The 19,381-nt window shown below is 46.3% G+C and overlaps 1 protein-coding gene across 1 annotated transcript in view; it reads left to right on the forward strand.

Annotated features, from left to right (window-relative positions):
- Positions 1-17,550, forward strand: part of LOC121844471 (arf-GAP with GTPase, ANK repeat and PH domain-containing protein 1-like) — a 42,086-nt gene extending 24,536 nt beyond the window's left edge. The window contains exon 8 of the mRNA XM_042314606.1: positions 17,304-17,550. Within this exon, the coding sequence (XP_042170540.1) occupies positions 17,304-17,488 (185 nt within the window). The 3' untranslated portion in view covers positions 17,489-17,550. The remainder of the gene's footprint in view (positions 1-17,303) is intronic.
- Positions 17,551-19,381: the final 1,831 nt, after the last annotated feature.

The raw sequence follows: 19,381 nt of genomic DNA on the forward strand, positions 1-19,381 counted from the left end.
TGACTGACTGACAGCAGCCCCCAGACTGACTGACTGACAGCAGCCCCCAGACTGACTGACTGACTGACTGACAGCAGCCCCCAGACTGACTGACTGACTGACTGCAGCCCCCAGACTGACTGACTGACTGACTGACAGCAGCCCCCAGACTGACTGACTGACTGACTGACAGCAGCCCCCAGACTGACTGACTGACAGCAGCCCCCAGACTGACTCACTGACTGACAGCAGCCCCCAGACTAACTGACTGACTGACAGCAGCCCCCAGACTGACTGACAAACTGACAGCAGCCCCCAGACTGACTGACAGCAGCCCCAGACTGACTGACTGACAGCAGCCCCCAGACTGACTGACTGACAGCAGCCCCCAGACTGACTGACTGACAGCAGCCCCCAGACTGACTGACTGACAGCAGCCCCCAGACTGACTGACTGACAGCAGCCCCCAGACTGACTGACTGACTGACAGCAGCCCCCAGACTGACTGACTGACTGACAGCAGCCCCCAGACTGACTGACTGACTGACAGCAGCCCCCAGACTGACTGACTGACTGACAGCAGCCCCCAGACTGACTGACTGACTGACTGACAGCAGCCCCCAGACTGACTGACTGACTGACTGACAGCAGCCCCCAGACTGACTGACTGACTGACTGACAGCAGCCTCCAGACTGACTGACTGCAGACCCCAGACTGACTGACTGACTGACTGCAGACCCCAGACTGACTGACTGACAGACAGCAGCCCCCAGACTGACTGACTGACAGACAGCAGCCCCCAGACTGACTGACTGACTGACAGCAGCCTCCAGACTGACTGACTGACTGACTGACAGCAGCCTCCAGACTGACTGACTGACTGACAGCAGCCTCCAGACTGACTGACTGACTGACAGCAGCCTCCAGACTGACTGACTGACTGACAGCAGCCCCCAGACTGACTGACTGACAGCAGCCCCCAGACTGACTGACTGACAGCAGCCTCCAGATCTATTCCTACTCCAGGGAAATTAGCTGGATCTGAAGATGTTTAGTTGACTTATTCTCTCTATGGGAACCCCGGCCCTACAGCACACACTTCTCTGGGATTTGATGAGGTGTGTGTGTGTGTGTGCGTGCGTGCGGGGGTTAGTTTATATACAGTGAGATGATTGTAACAGCCCTCTGTTTTGGTGAGTGCAGCAGATGCAGCCGGTTCTAGATAGATACCATCCCAGTGTCAACTTGGCCATATTCACGGGGTACCAGTACTGAGTCGATGATAACTTGGCCATGTACACGGGGTACCAGTACTGAGTCAATGATAACTTGGTTATATACACGGGGTACCAGTACTGAGTCAATGATAACTTGGCTATATACACGGGGTACCAGTACTGAGTCAATGATAACTTGGCTATATGCACGGGGTACAGGTACTGAGTCAATGATAACTTTGTTATATACACGGGGTACAGGTACTGAGTCAATGATAACTTGGTTATATACACGGGGTACCAGTACTGAGCCAATGATAACTTGGTTATATACACGGGGTACCAGTAGGGAGTCAATGATAACTTGGTTATATACACGGGGTACCAGTACTGAGCCAATGATAACTTGGTTATATACACGGGGTACCAGTAGGGAGTCAATGATAACTTGGTTATATACACGAGGTACCAGTAGCGAGCCAATGATAACTTGGTTTTATACACGGGGTACCAGTACTGAGCCAATGATAACTTTGTTATGTACACGGGGTACCAGTACCGAGCCAATGATAACTTGGTTATATACACGGGGCACCAGTACCGAGCCAATGATAACTTGGTTATATACACGGGGCACCAGTACCGAGCCAATGATAACTTGGTTATATACACGGGGTACCAGTACTGAGCCAATGATAACTTGGTTATATACACGGGGTACCAGTACCGAGCCAATGATAACTTGGTTATATACACGGGGTACCAGTACTGAGCCAATGATAACTTGGTTATATACACAGGGTACCAGTACTGAGCCAATGATAACTTGGTTATATACACGGGGTACCAGTACCGAGCCAATGATAACTTGGTCAATGTGCAGGAGTACGAGGTAATTGAGGTAGATATGTACATATAGGTAGAGAAAGTGACTAGACAACAGGATGATAATGAACTGTAACAGCAGCGTATGCGATGAGTCAAAAGAGGTTAGTGCAAAAATGGTCAATGCAGATAGTCCAGGTAGCAATTGGTTAACTATTTAACTAATTGTTTAGCAGTCTTATGGCTTAAGGGTACACACTGTTCAGGGTCCTGTTGGTTCCAGACTTGGTGCGCCGGTACCGCTTGCTGTGCGGTAGCAGAGAGAACAGTCTATGACTTGGGTGGCTGGAGTCTTTGGCTTTTTTTATAGAGGTCCTGGATAGCAGGGAGCTCGGTCACAGTGATGTATTGGGCAGTTCTCAGAACCCTCTGTAGCGCCTTGTGGTCGGATGCAGAGCAGTTTCCATACTAAGTGGTGATGCAGCCAGTCAAGATGCTCTCAGTGGTGCAGCTGTAGAACTTTCTGAGGATCTGAGGACCCATGCAGAATCTTTTCAGCCTCCTGAACGGGGAAGCTCTGTTTCCTCGACTGTGTTGGTGTGTGTGGAACATGTTAATTCCTTAGTGATGTGGACACGAGGAACTTGAAGCTCTCCACCTGCTCCACCACAGCCCCGTGTATGTGAATGGAGGTGTGCTCGGCCCTCTGTTTCCTGTAGTCCCCGATCAGCTCCTTTGTCTTGCTGACGTTGAGGGACACGTTGTTGCCCTGGCACCACACTGCCAGGTCAATGACCTCCTCCCTGTAGGTCGTCTCATCGTCGTCTGTGGTCAGGCCTACCGCCCGTGTCGTCGGCAGACTTAATGATGGCGTTGAGTCGTGCGCGGCCTCGTAGTTGTCAGTGTGTAAATCCTCTGTGTGCTGCTGACCCAGGAGGGAGCTTTAGAGACTCAATACCCTGCTATTATCCTGTTAGTTGTTACACTGCTGGTGAAGCCAAATCTACTGTCATTCTCAGGGTGTGAGTGTGGGCGTGTCTCACAGCCAAGTCATCTGTGGTAAATGAATGCCAAGAAAAAAGTCTAAAATCCTTATTAGTGACACTGTCTCCTTTTTCATTTAATTATCCTCAATTAATCACGCCTTTTAGAATGATCCACTACAGTGGAATTCATTGATGAGTACGAAAATGATTATTTTAATGTTTTGTGCCACAGCTGCGCCTTGGCAGCAGTTTTCTGCCCAGAGTGTGTGTGTATCTCTTTTTCTCTCTCTCTCTCTGTGTGTGTGTGTGTGTGTGTGCGCGCGCCAAATACATGTATGCACACACACACACGCTTGAGTTTGCCTGAATTAGCCTCCCTTCCCTCTTGCATCCAAGCTGCACATTTGCCATAATTACTACTTTACATGACCTTAATTTGGAGACGGAGGACTGTAGTAATGACGATGTGTGGCGGGGGCTCTCTGCCTCTCTGCCTTCGTTAGAGGAGGATGTGGTTAAGATGCTCAACAAAAATAATTGGTCCGAGGCGATCGTATGATCCCCCCACCCCCACACTAATTCTCCTGTAATAGAGGACCAATAGCATCATCTCTAGTCATCTACCTCCTGTGTTCCTCTCATCTACTCACGGTCTCTGAATGTATCTCAGACTCCATTTTGTTGTATAAAAGGTGACCTTTTGATTGTGGCGCGTATTCGCCTGACTGTACTCTATTCTCACACACACACACACACACACACACACACACTGTTGGAGCCCGTTATGTCTGCTCCGAGCCCTGTGGTGTGTTTGTAGTGTGGTCCAGATAGCTGTGTCTATATTAAGGTGCTGGGTTCAATTCCCTCACATCATGTGACATGTGCTTTGGATGGAAGGAACTGTGGATTTTTGTTATGATGGTCAAGATTACTATTCTTTTAATATTAGTATTGTTTTCAGTATAATTCTAACTGTGTTTTATTTGCTGGTGTACGGCATCGCATAGAGAAACAGGTCTGTTTAGAATGACATTATTTATCTGACTTTCACCACTCAGTCGTTGTGCAGATAAATCGCGTTTTAAATCACAGATGATAAATGAAGGTGTTGTAGATTTAGCCCGTCTCCCTTCATTCATCGCCAGGGGAATAGTGTAGCAGACCGTTGAAAATGAAGCTGCAATTTATAAAACAGGAATCATTCCTCAACACATTTTGTGTATTGATCTTTGCAGCCTTGCATGTGTAGTCCGTGATCTCACTTTAACTATGGATCGATTTCTGTTAGACATACGATATGTATACCATCATTTACTCATTTACTCACATTTACTCTACATACGTTCATTATGAACCACATGCTACATACCTTCATTATGAACCACACGCTACATACGTTCATTATGAACCACATGCTACATACGTTCATTATGAACCACACGCTACATACGTTCATTATGAACCACATGCTACATACGTTCATTATGAACCACACGCTACATACGTTCATTATGAACCACATGCTACATACGTTCATTATGAACCACATGCTACATACGTTCATTATGAACCACATGCTACATACGTTCATTATGAACCACATGCTACATACGTTCATTATGAACCACATGCTACATACGTTCATTATGAACCACATGCTACATACGTTCATTATGAACCACACGCTACATACGTTCATTATGAACCACATGCTACATACGTTCATTATGAACCACATGCTACATACGTTCATTATGAACCACATGCTACATACGTTCATTATGAACCACATGCTACATACGTTCATTATGAACCACATGCTACATACGTTCATTATGAACCACATGCTACATACGTTCATTATGAACCACATGCTACATACGTTCATGAACCACACGTTCATTATGAACCACATGCTACATACGTTCATTATGAACCACATGCTACATACCTTCATTATGAACCACATGCTACATACGTTCATTATGAACCACACGCTACATACGTTCATTATGAACCACACGCTACATACGTTCATTATGAACCACATGCTACATACGTTCATTATGAACCACACGCTACATACGTTCATTATGAACCACACGCTACATACGTTCATTATGAACCACACGCTACATACGTTCATTATGAACCACACGCTACATACGTTCATTATGAACCACACGCTACATACGTTCATTATGAACCACACGCTCATATAGGCTATGAATCGCCATGCCAGAAGGTAATGTTGACTTGCACTAATTTGACACGATTCCAATGGGACTTTATGGAAATTCAAGGTAACAGTAAAATAATGCCAAGTCTTGGTTTAAATCAAATAAAACAGCCAATGAGTTGTAATGTGTGAACAAGGATACAATGAGTTGTAATGTGTGAACAGGGATAAAATACATGATCCTGTTGCATGACTGATCAGAACATTTACCATTAAAATAATTGGCACAGATACACAGTCATCTACACGCATTAGATTTATGTGATGGGGGAGGGGCAAATGAAGAGGATTCGTTTGTTTTGGCAGAGTGCTGTGTGTGTGTGTTTGTGCGTGCGTGCTAGCTATGTAGCGGTCCTGTCACTATGCTTTCGTGGTTCAGCGTTTTTGTGGGGTCAGAGGTTCTCATGGTAGAACCACACGACAGGAGTGTGTTAGTGTATTAATGTGTACAGTGCAGAAGGTATTCATATCCCTTGACTTATTCCACATTTTGTTGTTAGAGCCTGAATTCAGCATTTTATAAAACCATTTTTTTCCGCTCACCCATCTACACACAATACCCCATAATTCAGTGGTTGTAAAGATGGGAAGAGGTCTGGCTGTAATAAAGAGATGCTCTGCTTTTTTGACACAACACTCCAAAAAGCAAGTTCTGCAGGCTCTAGTTTTGTCTAATCTTGATTATTGTCCAGTTGTGTGGTCCAGTGCTGCAAGGAAAGACCTAGTTAAGCTGCATCTGGCCCAGAACAGCAGCGACATGTCTTACTCTTCATTGTAATCAGAGGGCTGATATAAATACTATGCTGCCAGTCTCTCTTGGATAAAGGTAGAGGAGAGACTGACTACATCACTTCTTCTTTTTGAACGTGTTGAAAATCATAGTTTTCATAGTCAACTTACACACAGCTCTGACACACACACTTATCCCACCAGACATGCCACCAGGGGTCTTTTCACAGTCTCCAAATCCAGAACAAATTCAAGAAAACGTACAGTATTATATAGAGCCCTTATTGCATGGAACTCCGTTCCATCTCATATTGCTCAAATAAACAGCAAACCTGGTTTCAAAAAACAGATAAAGCAACACCTCGCAGCACAACACCTCTCCCCTATTGGAGCTAGATAGTTTGGGCGTATGCATTGATATATCATAGGCTACGTGTGCCTTTTAAAATGTATGTAGTTCTGTCCTTGAGCTGTTCTTGTCTGATGATGTTCTGTATTATGCCATTGTGTATCATGTTGTGTGTTGGACCCCAGGGAGAGCTGCTGCTTTAACAACAGCTAACGGGGATCCTAATAAAATACCACATAATGACGAAGTAAAAACATGTTTTTAGACATTTTGCACAGTTATTGAAAATGAAATACACATCTCATTTACTTAATTATTCACCCTCCTGAGTCAACACTTCGGCAGCATTTATAGCTGTGAGTCTTTCTGGGTAAGTCTAAGAGCTTTCCACACCTGGATTGTAAAACATTTGCCCATTTTTATTAATTTCAAAATTCTTCAAGCTCTGTCAAATTGGTTGTTGATCATTGCTAGACAACCATTTTCAGGTCTTGTCATAGATTTTTCAAGTAGATTCAAGTCAAAACTGTTACTCGCCCACTCAGGAACATTCACTGTCTTCTTGGTAAGCAACTTGTGTAGATTTGTCCTTGTGTTTTAGGTTATTGTCCTGTTGAAAGGTGAATTCATCTCCCAGTGTCTGGTGGAAAGCAGACTGAATCAGGTTTTCCTCTATGATGTTGCCTGTGCTTAGCTCCATTCCATTTATTTTTATCCTGAAAAACCCGTTCCTTACAACAATTACAAGTATACCCTTAACATGATGCAGCCACCACTATGCTTGAAAATATGGAGAGTGGTACTCAGTAATGTGTTGTAATGGATTTGCCCCAAACATAACACTTTTTATTCAGGACAAAAAGTGAATTTCTTTGCCACATTTTTGCAGTATTACTTTCGTGCCTTGTTGCAAACAGGATGCATGTTTTAGAATATTTTTATTCTGTACCAGCTTCCTCCTTTTCACTCTGTCATTTAGTTTGATATTGTGGAGTAACTATAATGTTGTGTATCCATCCTCCGTTTTTTCCTATCATAGCCATTAAACTCTGTAACTGTTTTGGCCTCATGGTGAAATCCCTGAGCGGTTTCCTTCCTCTCTGGCAGCTGAGTTAGGAAGGGTGCCTGTATCTTTGTAGTGACTGGGTGTATTGATACACCATCCAAAGTGTAATTAATAACTTCATGCTCAAAGGGATATGTCTGCTTTTTGTTGTTGTTGTACCCATCTACCAATAGGTGCACTTCTCTGCGAGGCATTAGAAAACCTCCCTGTTTTTTGTGGTTGAATCTGTGTTTGAAATGCACTGCTTGACTGAGGGACCTTACAGATATTTGTATGTGTGGGTTACCGAGATGAGGTAGTCATTAAAACATAATGTTAAACACTATTACACACAGAGAGTCCATGCAACTTACTACGTGACTTGTTAAGCACTTCTCCTCTTGAACTTATTTAGGCCTGCCATAACAATGGAGTTGAATACTTATAGACATTTCAGCTTTTCTTTTAAAAAACAGAATTCCACTTTGACATTATGGGGTATTGTGTGTAGGCCAGTGACGATAAAATATAAATGTCATCCATTTTAAATTCAGGCTGTAACTCAACCAAATGTGTAAAAAGACGAGGGGTGTGAATACTTTCTGATGGCACCGTACTTGTCTATGACACAGAGCATCACAGGTCATTATGTGTATCAGGTCAGGTGCTTTGGCCTGGGCAGGCAGTCTGTCTGAGGGCCTGGGCAGGCTGTCTGTCTGAGGGCCTGGGCAGGCTGTCTGTCTGAGGGCCTGGGCAGGCTGTCTGTCTGAGGGATGGGGGGTCTGTGAGGGATGATGGGGGTGGTGTTCTATGGGAAGGGGATGTAGGGGGGGGTGACAGGGATCCTGACAGCGCTCTGGCCCCTCGTCCATCAGCTCGCTAATTTAATTATCCTAATTACGGTCGCCATGGCAAGTCGCGCGCACCGCTGCAGCCGCCCCCGTGTCAGAGCCGGGACGCAGTGCTTCGTTAGCACACACTAACGAGCTGAGAAGCCTCCTTGTCCTCTTGCTGGAACACACACACACACACACACATACACACAGAAGGATTCACAGACATACTCACGTGCTCCAGGGACACTGATTTACGGTATTGTCACTGTCGTATACCTTCTATTGCTGTAATTAGCTACTGTGTTATAATGGACACAGTCAGGATTCTAATGCCCCTGTATTTCACCAAGTCTAGAAGTTCTGAATCCAGTCATTGCAGATCAACCCTAGAGAACTAGGAAATCAGTCAACTTGTTGATGAAACCGCGCATGGTGAAGGTGATTTACGACAACCAGGCCAAATGAACTGGCTTCTGTGGCGCAAAGTAGATCCTATCACCTCTATACCCGTATCTCTGAATGACATTCACTGGTGTTCATCTCTGCTGCCCTCTTTAAAGTGGAACTGGCAGCATTTTAACAGTTGTATAATAATATAGAGTGGGAAGGCGGCAGTGCGTTTGGACTGCGTGTTTACAGGCCAACTTATTCTGCAAAAGCCATAACATACTTTACAGTCTTATTGATCAAATAACCATGAAACGGTCTCCCCCAGTTATACAACGAGATCAACAACTAATGCTAGCCAGAGCGAAATCTAACCAAGAAACGTTAGACTCTGTCTCCCTCAGTTATACAACGAGATCAACAACTAATGCTAGCCAGAGCGACTAATCTAACCAAGAAACATTAGATTAACCCTCAAACCTTTTCAGCTTGTTGGCCTTCAAAATTCCACTGATTAACAATGGGGAATAGCCTCCTCGTCCTTCTGCAGCTTGCCTGCCATGCTGCATGCTTGTCCCAACCAAGCACCCAAACCTAACTGGCTAAAGTCGGCTAGCTACTTCCAGACACAAATGAGAGAACACCTCACTCTGACCATTTTACTTGCCGTAGCAGAGCTAGTTAGGCTGTTTACATGTTATCTAGCGCGTTCTTGATTAACTATTCATTTTTTTTTTGCCCCTACGTTTACTGACACCAGTCATATTCAGCAAGTGTTGCTCATTCGTAAATTCATCAGTTATTCTGCGCTCTGACACACTCAGACGAGAGTGCTCTGAAATCGGAGTAGTTAGCCAAGGGGAATTTGCGAACGTAAGATATATGCTAACTGTATAACAGTCGTTAAAGTTAGCTAACCAAATGACTCCTGCATCTCTAGCTGTGTGTAGCCACTGAAAACGATGAGGGGAAATAGACAGTCACTCAAATAGACAGTCACTCACCCACTTCTCCAATGACATGACATCCTCCTAGCAGCTAGCTAGCTAAAGTTAGGCTCTGTGTTTTTAGCTTGCTACATAAATAGATACGCTAGCACATTAGCAACTTTATGACTGACTTGTGATTATCGCCCTTCCTAGTTTGATCTTATTGACATTCCCAGCCTTAGTTACATTCATTTGTTTTTGTCAGGAAATGTATTGGTGAATTATATCAATCATTCATTGAACTGCATCCATCTATTCTGCCAACAATGCCTTCGTGTACGTCATGGAATGTTGAGTCACATAGAACATATTTTTAAAACCTCTTATAAAGTTGGTTTTGCAGCATAAACTGGGAATTTGATATTTTTGACTGATATTATGATTGTCTTTCATATCTGCATATCTGTCAGTTCCACTTTAACCCAGTGTATTCACAGGTACGCTAGTTACCATGGCAACACACCTAGCCATTGTTTCCAAAATTCCGACCAAATATCTATCTCATCTGTGGAAACAGAAGGGGCTATGTTCCTCAGACCTCACATAGAGGGAAATGAGTGTCTGTCAAGATGAGGGTGGTTATTAAGACAAATTAGCGGTGGATTGTTTTGATAACAAATCTAAGGGCCTGTCGGAGTAGATCAGTGTTTCCCCTGGCGGCACAGCAGGCGCCCTGCTAACAGTCGACGAAGACAGACATGAGGCGCTACAGCAGTACACAACACTATCCATGTGTGACCGTACGTAGCTCTTGTGGGGCCTCTGTGTCTGTCTGTCAATGTGGGGCCTTTATTTTGGTTGACGTGGGCCTCGTCTGCGATGTGGGGCCCCTGGCAGAGAGAGAGAGAGAGAAAAGATAGTGAGTAAGAGGGCATGTCTAATGGAGGATGGTCTAATTACTGGGTTATAAGTGAGGTACAATAGTGACCTTTTCCCCAGTGGATCCCTGGCAGGCGCCACACACACACACACACACACACACACGGCAGGCCACAGCTAGCGCCTCATTATCTGACACGTTAGCTCCTTCTGACTCATTAGTTAATATTTATAGCAGGCCTGCACTAACCACCCTGACCGCACCCTCACCACCACTTTCTCTCTCTCGCTTTCTGTGTGTGTCCGTCCCTCTCTCTTTTTTCACACTCTGTCCAGTTGGGTGTTGGAGGGAAAAGGTTAGCTGTCGCACCACCTCAGCCTGTTCGCGCTTCCCCCCCTCAGCCTGTTCGCGCTCTCCCCCCTCAGCCTGTTCGCGCTCTCCCCCTCAGCCTGTTCGCGCTCTCCCCCTCAGCCTGTTAGCGTCTCCCCCTCAGCCTGTTCTCCCCCCTCAGCCTGTTAGCGTTCTCTCTCCCCCTCAGCCTGTTAGCGCTCTCCCCCCTCAGCCTGTTCTCCCCCCTCAGCCTATTAGCGTTCTCTCTCCCCCCTCAGCCTATTAGCGTTCTCTCTCCCCCTCAGCCTATTAGCGTCTCTCTCTCCCCCTCAGCCTATTAGCGTTCTCTCTCCCCCTCAGCCTGTTAGCTCTCTCTCCCCCTCAGCCTATTAGCGTTCTCTCTCCCAACTCAGCCTGTTAGCGCACTCTCTCCCCCTCAGCCTGTTAGCGCTCTCTCTCCCCCCTCAGCCTGTTAGCACTCTCTCTCCCTCCTCAGCCTGTTAGCTCTCGCTCCCCCTCAGCCTGTTAGCGCTCTCTCTCCCCCTCAGCCTGTTAGCGCTCTCTCTCCCCTCAGCCTGTTAGCGCTCTCTCTCCCCTCAGCCTGTTAGCGCTCTCTCTCCCCTCAGCCTGTTAGCGCTCTCTCTCCCCTCAGCCTGTTAGCGCTCTCTCTCCCCTCAGCCTGTTAGCGCTCTCTCTCCCCTCAGCCTGTTAGCGCTCTCTCCCCCTCAGCCTGTTAGCGCTCTCTCTCTCCCCCTCAGCCTGTTAGCGCTCTCTCTCCCCCTCAGCCTGTTAGCGCTCTCTCTCCCCCTCAGCCTGTTAGCGCTCTCTCTCCACCCTCAGCCTGTTAGCGCTCTCTCTCCCCCTCAGCCTGTTAGCGCTCTCTCTCTCCCCCTCAGCCTGTTAGCGCTCTCTCTCTCCCCCTCAGCCTGTTAGCGCTCTCTCTCTCCCCCTCAGCCTGTTAGCGCTCTCTCTCTCCCCCTCAGCCTGTTAGCGCTCTCTCTTCCCCCTCAGCCTGTTAGCGCTCTCTCTCTCCCCCTCAGCCTGTTAGCGCTCTCTCTCTCCCCTCAGCCTGTTAGCGCTCTCTCTCTCCCCCTCAGCCTGTTAGCGCTCTCTCTCTCCCCCTCAGCCTGTTAGCGCTCTCTCTCTCCCCCTCAGCCTGTTAGCGCTCTCTCTCCCCCCTCGGTGTATTTCACACAAAATCATAATGCACAATTGGTAAACAAACTCTTTGACCTGTACCGGAGCACCAAGTCTAGGCCCTAAAAGGCTCCTAAACAGCTGCTACCCCCAAGCCATTAGACTGCTAAACAGTTATTCAAATGGCTACCTGGACTATTTACATTGACCCCCCCTCCCTTTTTTTTTACTCTGCTGCTAGTCACTGTTTTATTATCTATGCATAGTTCACTTTACCCCTACATATACACATTACCTCAATTACCTCGTCTAACCAGTACCTCCGCACTTTGACTCGGTAAGAGTACCCCCTGTATATAGCCTCACTATTGTTATTTTTTTTATGACAACTACAATTTTAATTGAATAAAAAATGTTTAAACGAATGACAACAGTGTAGAGCAGTGTTTCTCAAACTAGGGATCTGAACCCCATAAGGGGGTCGCCTGATTTTGAAAATGGGGTCGCAAGAGAAACTCTGAAATACATTTGACAAATTTTGCTTGGTTCATAGAACCGGGGTTACATCAGTAACCTCCGGCAACCACTAGATGTGGTTGTAATAAACAGAGCGGTTTCTGTTTTCTCCTTACAAATGGGGCTCTATCCTTTTGAAAGGTTTAAGCTCCAAAATGTTATGACCCCATCACTGAAAGATCAGACTCTCAGGAACACGGATGTGTCTCTTGTTACCCTCTACGGTACCCACAAGCCTCATTAGATCAGAGTGGACAAAACCAGGCATTAAATCTACTGTCAAAGCTACTGTCACAGCTACTGTCAGACTGGTTTGTAACAGACTGTCATAGCCCCAATTAAAGAAGTAAACATTGGCTGTTTTTTACATGGTGGTGTCGTTAAACTCATTTGATCAAAATGGTGAACCCCTGGTGTAGACTATATAAACATACTTATGATGCCTGGCTGACTGACTGGTGTTAAAATGCATTAAGTTACCTGATCTGTAGCAGTTAGCTCTGGGCTCTCCTCTCCTCCAGTCTGCCTGGTCTGTAGCAGTTAGCTCTGGGCTCTCCTCCAGTCTGCCTGGTCTGTAGCAGTTAGCTCTGGGCTCTCTTCCAGTCTGTCTGGTCTGTAGCAGTTAGCTCTGGGCTCTCTTCCAGTCTGCCTGGTCTTTAGCAGTTAGCTCTGGGCTCTCCTCTCCAGTCTGCCTGGTCTGTAGCAGTTAGCTCTGGGCTCTTCCAGTCTGTCTGGTCCTCCAGTCTGCCTGGTCTGTAGCAGTTAGCTCTGGGCTCTCCTCTCCTCCAGTCTGTCTGGTCTGTAGCAGTTAGCTCTGGGCCCTCCTCTTCTCCAGTCTGCCTGGTCTGTAGCAGTTAGCTCTGGGCTCTCCTCTCCTCCAGTCTGCCTGCTCTGTAGCAGTTAGCTCTGGGCTCCTCTCCTCCAGTCTGCCTGGTCTGTAGCAGTTAGCTCTGGGCTCTCCTCTCCTCCAGTCTGCCTGGTCTGTAGCAGTTAGCTCTGGGCTCTCCTCTCCTCCAGTCTGCCTGGTCTGTAGCAGTTAGCTCTGGGCTCTCCTCTCCTCCAGTCTGCCTGGTCTGTAGCAGTTAGCTCTGGGCCCTCCTCTTCTCCAGTCTGCCTGGTCTGTAGCAGTTAGCTCTGGGCCCTCCTCTTCTCCAGTCTGCCTGGTCTGTAGCAGTTAGCTCTGGGCTCTCCTCTCCTCCAGTCTGCCTGCTCTGTAGCAGTTAGCTCTGGGCCCTCTCTCCTCCAGGCTGCCTGCTCAGGCTGCCCTCCTCCAGGCTCTGTAGCAGTTAGCTCTGGGCCCTCCTCTCCTCCAGTCTGCCTGGTCTGTAGCAGTTAGCTCTGGGCTCTCCTCTCCCCCAGTCTGCCTGCTCTGTAGCAGTTAGCTCTGGGCCCTCCTCTCCTCCAGTCTGCCATAAATCTGATCAGAGGGGAGACATTTCCATTAGAATAAATGGCAGCCTCTCAGAGGAGAAGTAAGATTGATGGTTAAAGTTAAATGGTATTAGCCGTGCAGTTTAAATATTTAACCCAGCCTTATCATAACTGTTCTTAACACTTAAAGTAATATACAGCCCAGGCCTGGCTGTGTGTGTGGACCTGTATCACATATATATTCTACAGATCAGCTCCGTCTAGTCTACTTCACTGTTGTCCAATGGCTGGCTGTTATCCACGGAAGTCTTGTAAAGACAGAGTTACTTCAGGTTGTGTTCAGGGTTGTCGGGTAATTCATTGTGTTTCAGTATTGTGATATGATTTCAAACCATCTCTACTGCATGGAAAGAAGATTTTTGGCATATGCCGGGATCTCCGGTTATCGATTTTGATTGAACAATTGGCTCTGCATTATACCAGTGTTTGACTACCAGGTTCACGCGATTGAACTGGGGACTGAGTTTTACCACAGAGGCTCAGAGGATTACTGTAGTGTTAACCACAGAGAGAGCAGATCTAGTTTTACTGTAGTGTTTAACCACAGAGAGAGCAGGTCTAGTTTTACTAGTGTTTTACTGTAGTGTTTAGTGTTTAACCACAGAGAGAGTCAGTTTTCTAGTGTTTACTGTAGTGTTTAACCACACAGAGCAGGTCTAGTTTTACTGTAGTGTTTCTAGTTTTACTGTAGTGTTTTAACCACAGAGAGAGCAGGTCTAGTTTTTTACTGTAGTGTTTAACCAGGTCTAGTTTTAGAGAGAGCAGTTTTAGTTTAACCACAGAGAGAGCAGTTTTGTCTAGTTTTACTGTAGTGTTTAACCACAGAGAGCAGGTCTAGTTTTACTGTAGTGTTTACCACAGAGAGAGCAGGTCTAGTTTTACTGTAGTGTTTAGCCACAGAGAGAGCAGGTCTAGTTTTACTGTAGTGTTTAGCTACAGAGAGAGCAGGTCTAGTTGTACTGTAGTGTTTAACCACAGAGAGAGCAGGACTAGGTTTACTGTAGTGTTTAACCACAGAGAGAGCAGGTCTAGTTTTACTGTAGTGTTTAACCACAGAGAGAGCAGGTCTAGTTTTACTGTAGTGTTTAACCACAGAGAGCAGGTCTAGTTGTACTGTAGTGTTTAGCCACAGAGAGAGCAGGTCTAGTTTTACTGTAGTGTTTAGCCACAGAGAGAGCAGGTCTAGTTTTACTGTAGTGTTTAACCACAGAGAGCAGGTGTACTGTAGTGTTTAACCACAGAGAGCAGGTCTAGTTTTACTGTAGTGTTTAACCACAGAGAGCAGGTCTAGTTTTACTGTAGTGTTTAGCCACAGAGAGCAGGTCTAGTTTTACTGTAGTGTTTAACCACAGAGCAGGTCTAGTTTTACTGTAGTGTTTAACCACAGAGGCAGGTCTAGTTTTACTGTAGTGTTTAACCACAGTACTGTAGTGTTTAACCACAGAGCGCAGGTCTTTTACTGTAGTGTTTAACCACAGAGCGCAGGTCTGGTTTTACTGTAGTGTTTAACCACAGAGAGAGCAGGTCTAGTTGTACTGTAGTGTTTAACCACTAGTTTACTGTAGTGTTTAACCACAGAGAGCAGGTCTAGTTGTAGTGTAGTGTTTAACCACAGAGAGAGCAGGTCTAGTTGTACTGTAGTGTCTAACCACAGAGAGCAGGTTTCTCCTCCTGCCCCTTGGCACGGCCCTCTCACCTGAAGGTAAATGTTTATGACTGGCTCCTCATTAAAACAGAGGCCATTAATGGGCCCAATTAAAACAATGGTTTCATCTCACACCAAATGAAACCCGGCCCTGTTTATTGGGGCTGGGGATAATGGAATCTGAGACTGAGGGAAGAAGGATGTGATGTTAACCCTGTCCTGCCCAAACTAGATGGACACAATGGGATCATCTCTCATAACTTGTCTCTTGATTCTTAACATATATAAGTCCTTGGAAGGAGGATATATTCACAGACATGTTTTTCATTTGTGAGGGATCTTTACTAGTACTACCATGCAGCTTTGTACCCATTTCCAGAAAGTTAAACTCACTCAATAAAAAAGTTAAACTTGGAGAATAGAAGTCTATGAAGTTGCATTTTCTAGTTGTTAGAGTTTGTAAAAGGAGCATTCCCCTCCGTCTGAGAGATGTATATTTGAACAGCTGAACTCCTACGAGGCCCCTCCCCCTACCCTCCGGTGGGCCGGATCAATGGCCTCGATCACCACGGAGATGACGGAACGTTTGAATATCCCTCCCTGATTGGGCCAGAGCGCTGGACCTGGGGATCGATAGGAGGCAGCTGAGAACCCATTGATTGGCATTGCCCTTTTCAATAACACTGATAGCCCGCTCTCTCTCCTCTCTCGCTCCTGTATAATAATTGTGAAATAATCACTGGAGCTGTTAGCAGGTAAGGGTGTGTGTGGAAGGCGGACAGGGGCTCTGCTGTGGACCAGATAGATAGGAGATTCACAGACAGGGCTGCTGGAGCTGCCTGCGTCAGCATTATGAGGAATAATGGACTGTTCTGGTCTGAACCATTAGCTAGTGTTCTCTCTTCTCTCTCCATTTCTCACTCTCGTTCTCTCTTGTATCCATCTCTTCCTTCGATTAGTTGGTCTAGCTCTCTCTCTCTTCTCTCTCCATTTCTCACTCTCGTTCTCTCTTGTATCCATCTCTTCCTTCGATTAGTTGGTCTAGCTCTCTCTCTCTCTCTTTCCATTTCTCACTCTCGTTCTCTCTTGTATCCATCTCTTCCTTCGATTAGTTGGTCTAGCTCTCTCTCTCTCTTCTTCTCCATTTCTCACTCTCGTTCTCTCTTGTATCCATCTCTTCCTTCGATTAGTTGGTCTAGCTCTCTCTCTCTCTTCTCTCTCCATTTCTCACTCTCGTTCTCTCTTGTATCCATCTCTTCCTTCGATTAGTTGGTCTAGCTCTCTCTCTCTTCTCTTTCCATTTCTCACTCTCGTTCTCTCTTGTATCCATCTCTTCCTTCGATTAGTTGGTCTAGCTCTCTCTCTCTCTTCTCTTTCCATTTCTCACTCTCGTTCTCTCTTGTATCCATCTCTTCCTTCGATTAGTTGGTCTAGCTCTCTCTCTCTCTTTCCATTTCTCTCTCGTTCTCTTTCCATTTCTCAGCTCTCTCTCTCTCTTCTCTTTCCATTTCTCGTTCTCTCTTGTATCCATCTCTTCCTTCGATTAGTTGGTCTAGCTCTCTCTCTCTTCTCTTTCCATTTCTCACTCTCGTTCTCTCTTGTATCCATCTCTTCCTTCGATTAGTTGGTCTAGCTCTCTCTCTCTTCTCTCCATTTCTCACTCTCGTTCTCTCTTGTATCCATCTCTTCCTTCGATTAGTTGGTCTAGCTCTCTCTCTCTCTTCTCTCTCCATTTCTCTTTGTTTTATTTTCTCTCTTTTTTCTATTAGGTTGTCTAGCCCGCTATGTGTCTCCGTTGGGAGAAGAGACCCTCTGAATGATGACTGTGTTGTGTTGTTGCAGTGGCCCAGAAGATCGTGGCGACCAGGAAGAAGCAGCAGCTGTCCATTGGTCCGTGCAAGTCCCTCCCCAACTCCCCTAGCCACTCCTCTGTGTGTTCTGCACAGGTGGCAGCAGCAGTACACATCAGCCAGGTAGGTACACACACACACACACAAATACATTTACCGACAGACACAATTTACTGACACACAAACAAAATGGCCACATTGAGGTTCTTGACTACATTCCCTTGTCCATATTTGTTCTTCCTCCCTCTTCCTCTGTCAGCGTTGTGCTGTAAGATGCTTCTCCCAGCAGCAGCAGCATCTCTTTTACCATGCACACACACACACACACCGTCTACCACCCTGTCGTGTCTTCGATCCACACACACACACCGTCTACCACCCTGTCGTGTCTTCGATCCACACACACACACACACCGTCTACCACCCTGTCGTGTCTTCGATCCACACACACACACACACCGTCTACCACCCGTCGTGTCTTCGATCCACACACACACACCGTCTACCACCCTGTCCTGTCTTTGATCCACACACACACACACGTTTACCACCCTGTCGTGTCTTCGATCCACACACGTTTACCACCTGTTTCGATCCACACACCACCCTGTCTGTGTCTTCGATCCACACACACACACACCGTCTACCACCCTGTCGTGTCTTCGATCACACACACACACACACTCGACCACACCGTTACCACCCTGTCCTTCTTTTGATCCACACACACACACACCGTTTACCACCCTGTCGTGTCTTCGATCCACACACACACACCCTGTCGTGTCTTCACACACACCGTCTACCACCCTGTCGTGTCTTCGATCACACACACACACACCGTTTACCACCCTGTCGTGTCGATCCACACACACACACACCGTCTACCACCCGTTGTGTCTTCGATCCACACACACACACCGTCTACACCCTGTCGTGGTCTTCGATCCACACACACACACACACGTCTACCACCCTGTCGTGTCTTCGACCCTTACCACCCTGTGTGTTCATACACACACACACACACACACACACACACACACCGTCTACCACCCTGTCGTGTCTTCGACTGTGTCGTGTGTTCGATCCACACACACACACACCGTTTACCAACCTGTCGTGTCTTCGATCCACACACACACACACCATTTACCACACTGTAGTGTTTTCGATCCACAGCACTCAGTCCCCCATCGATTTGTCATTAAGCCAGCATCATTCAGCTTGTCTCCGTAGCCCAGCTCATCCCCTGAGAATCAGCGTTGTTTTCACAAAGTAACAGTACTTTCCTGATGCAGAATGGCCCTCAGTGTGTCTTCAATGCTACCCATAATCCTCTCCCAAGCTGGGGCTCTTGTTGTACAGTAGAGTGTTAAGGAATCTAGGAGGAATGGTAGAGGTTATGAGTGACACAGATCTAGTGTATTTTATTATGAAGAGGAGATACTGTACCAGCTGTATACTAGTGTAGTGTCTGTCATTATGAAGGGGGGATGCTGTATACTAGTGTAGTGTCTGTTATTATGAAGAGGGGATGCCGTATACTAGTGTAGTGTCTGTTATTATGAAGAGGGGATGCCGTATACTAGTGTAGTGTCTGTTATTATGAAGAGGGGATGCTGTATACTAGTGTAGTGTCTGTTATTATGAAGAGGGGATGCTGTATCTAGTGTAGTGTCTGTTATTATGAAGAGGGGTGCTGTATACTAGTGTAGTGTCTGTTATTATGAAGGGGGGACGCTGTATACTAGTGTAGTGTCTGTTATTATGAAGAGGGGGATGCTGTATACTAGTGTAGTGTCTGTTATTATGAAGAGGGGATGCCGTATACTAGTGTAGTGTCTGTTATTATGAAGAGGGGGTGCTGTATACTAGTGTAGTGTCTGTTATTATGAAGAGGGGGATGCTGTATACTAGTGTAGTGTCTGTTATTATGAAGAGGGGACGCTGTATACTAGTGTAGTGTCTGTTATTATGAAGAGGGGGATGCTGTATACTAGTGTAGTGTCTGTTATTATGAAGAGGGGACGCTGTATACTAGTGTAGTGTCTGTTATTATGAAGAGGG

Source organism: Oncorhynchus tshawytscha, unplaced genomic scaffold (assembly GCF_018296145.1).
Source record: "Oncorhynchus tshawytscha isolate Ot180627B unplaced genomic scaffold, Otsh_v2.0 Un_contig_6507_pilon_pilon, whole genome shotgun sequence".
Classification (NCBI taxonomy): Eukaryota; Metazoa; Chordata; class Actinopteri; order Salmoniformes; family Salmonidae; genus Oncorhynchus; species Oncorhynchus tshawytscha.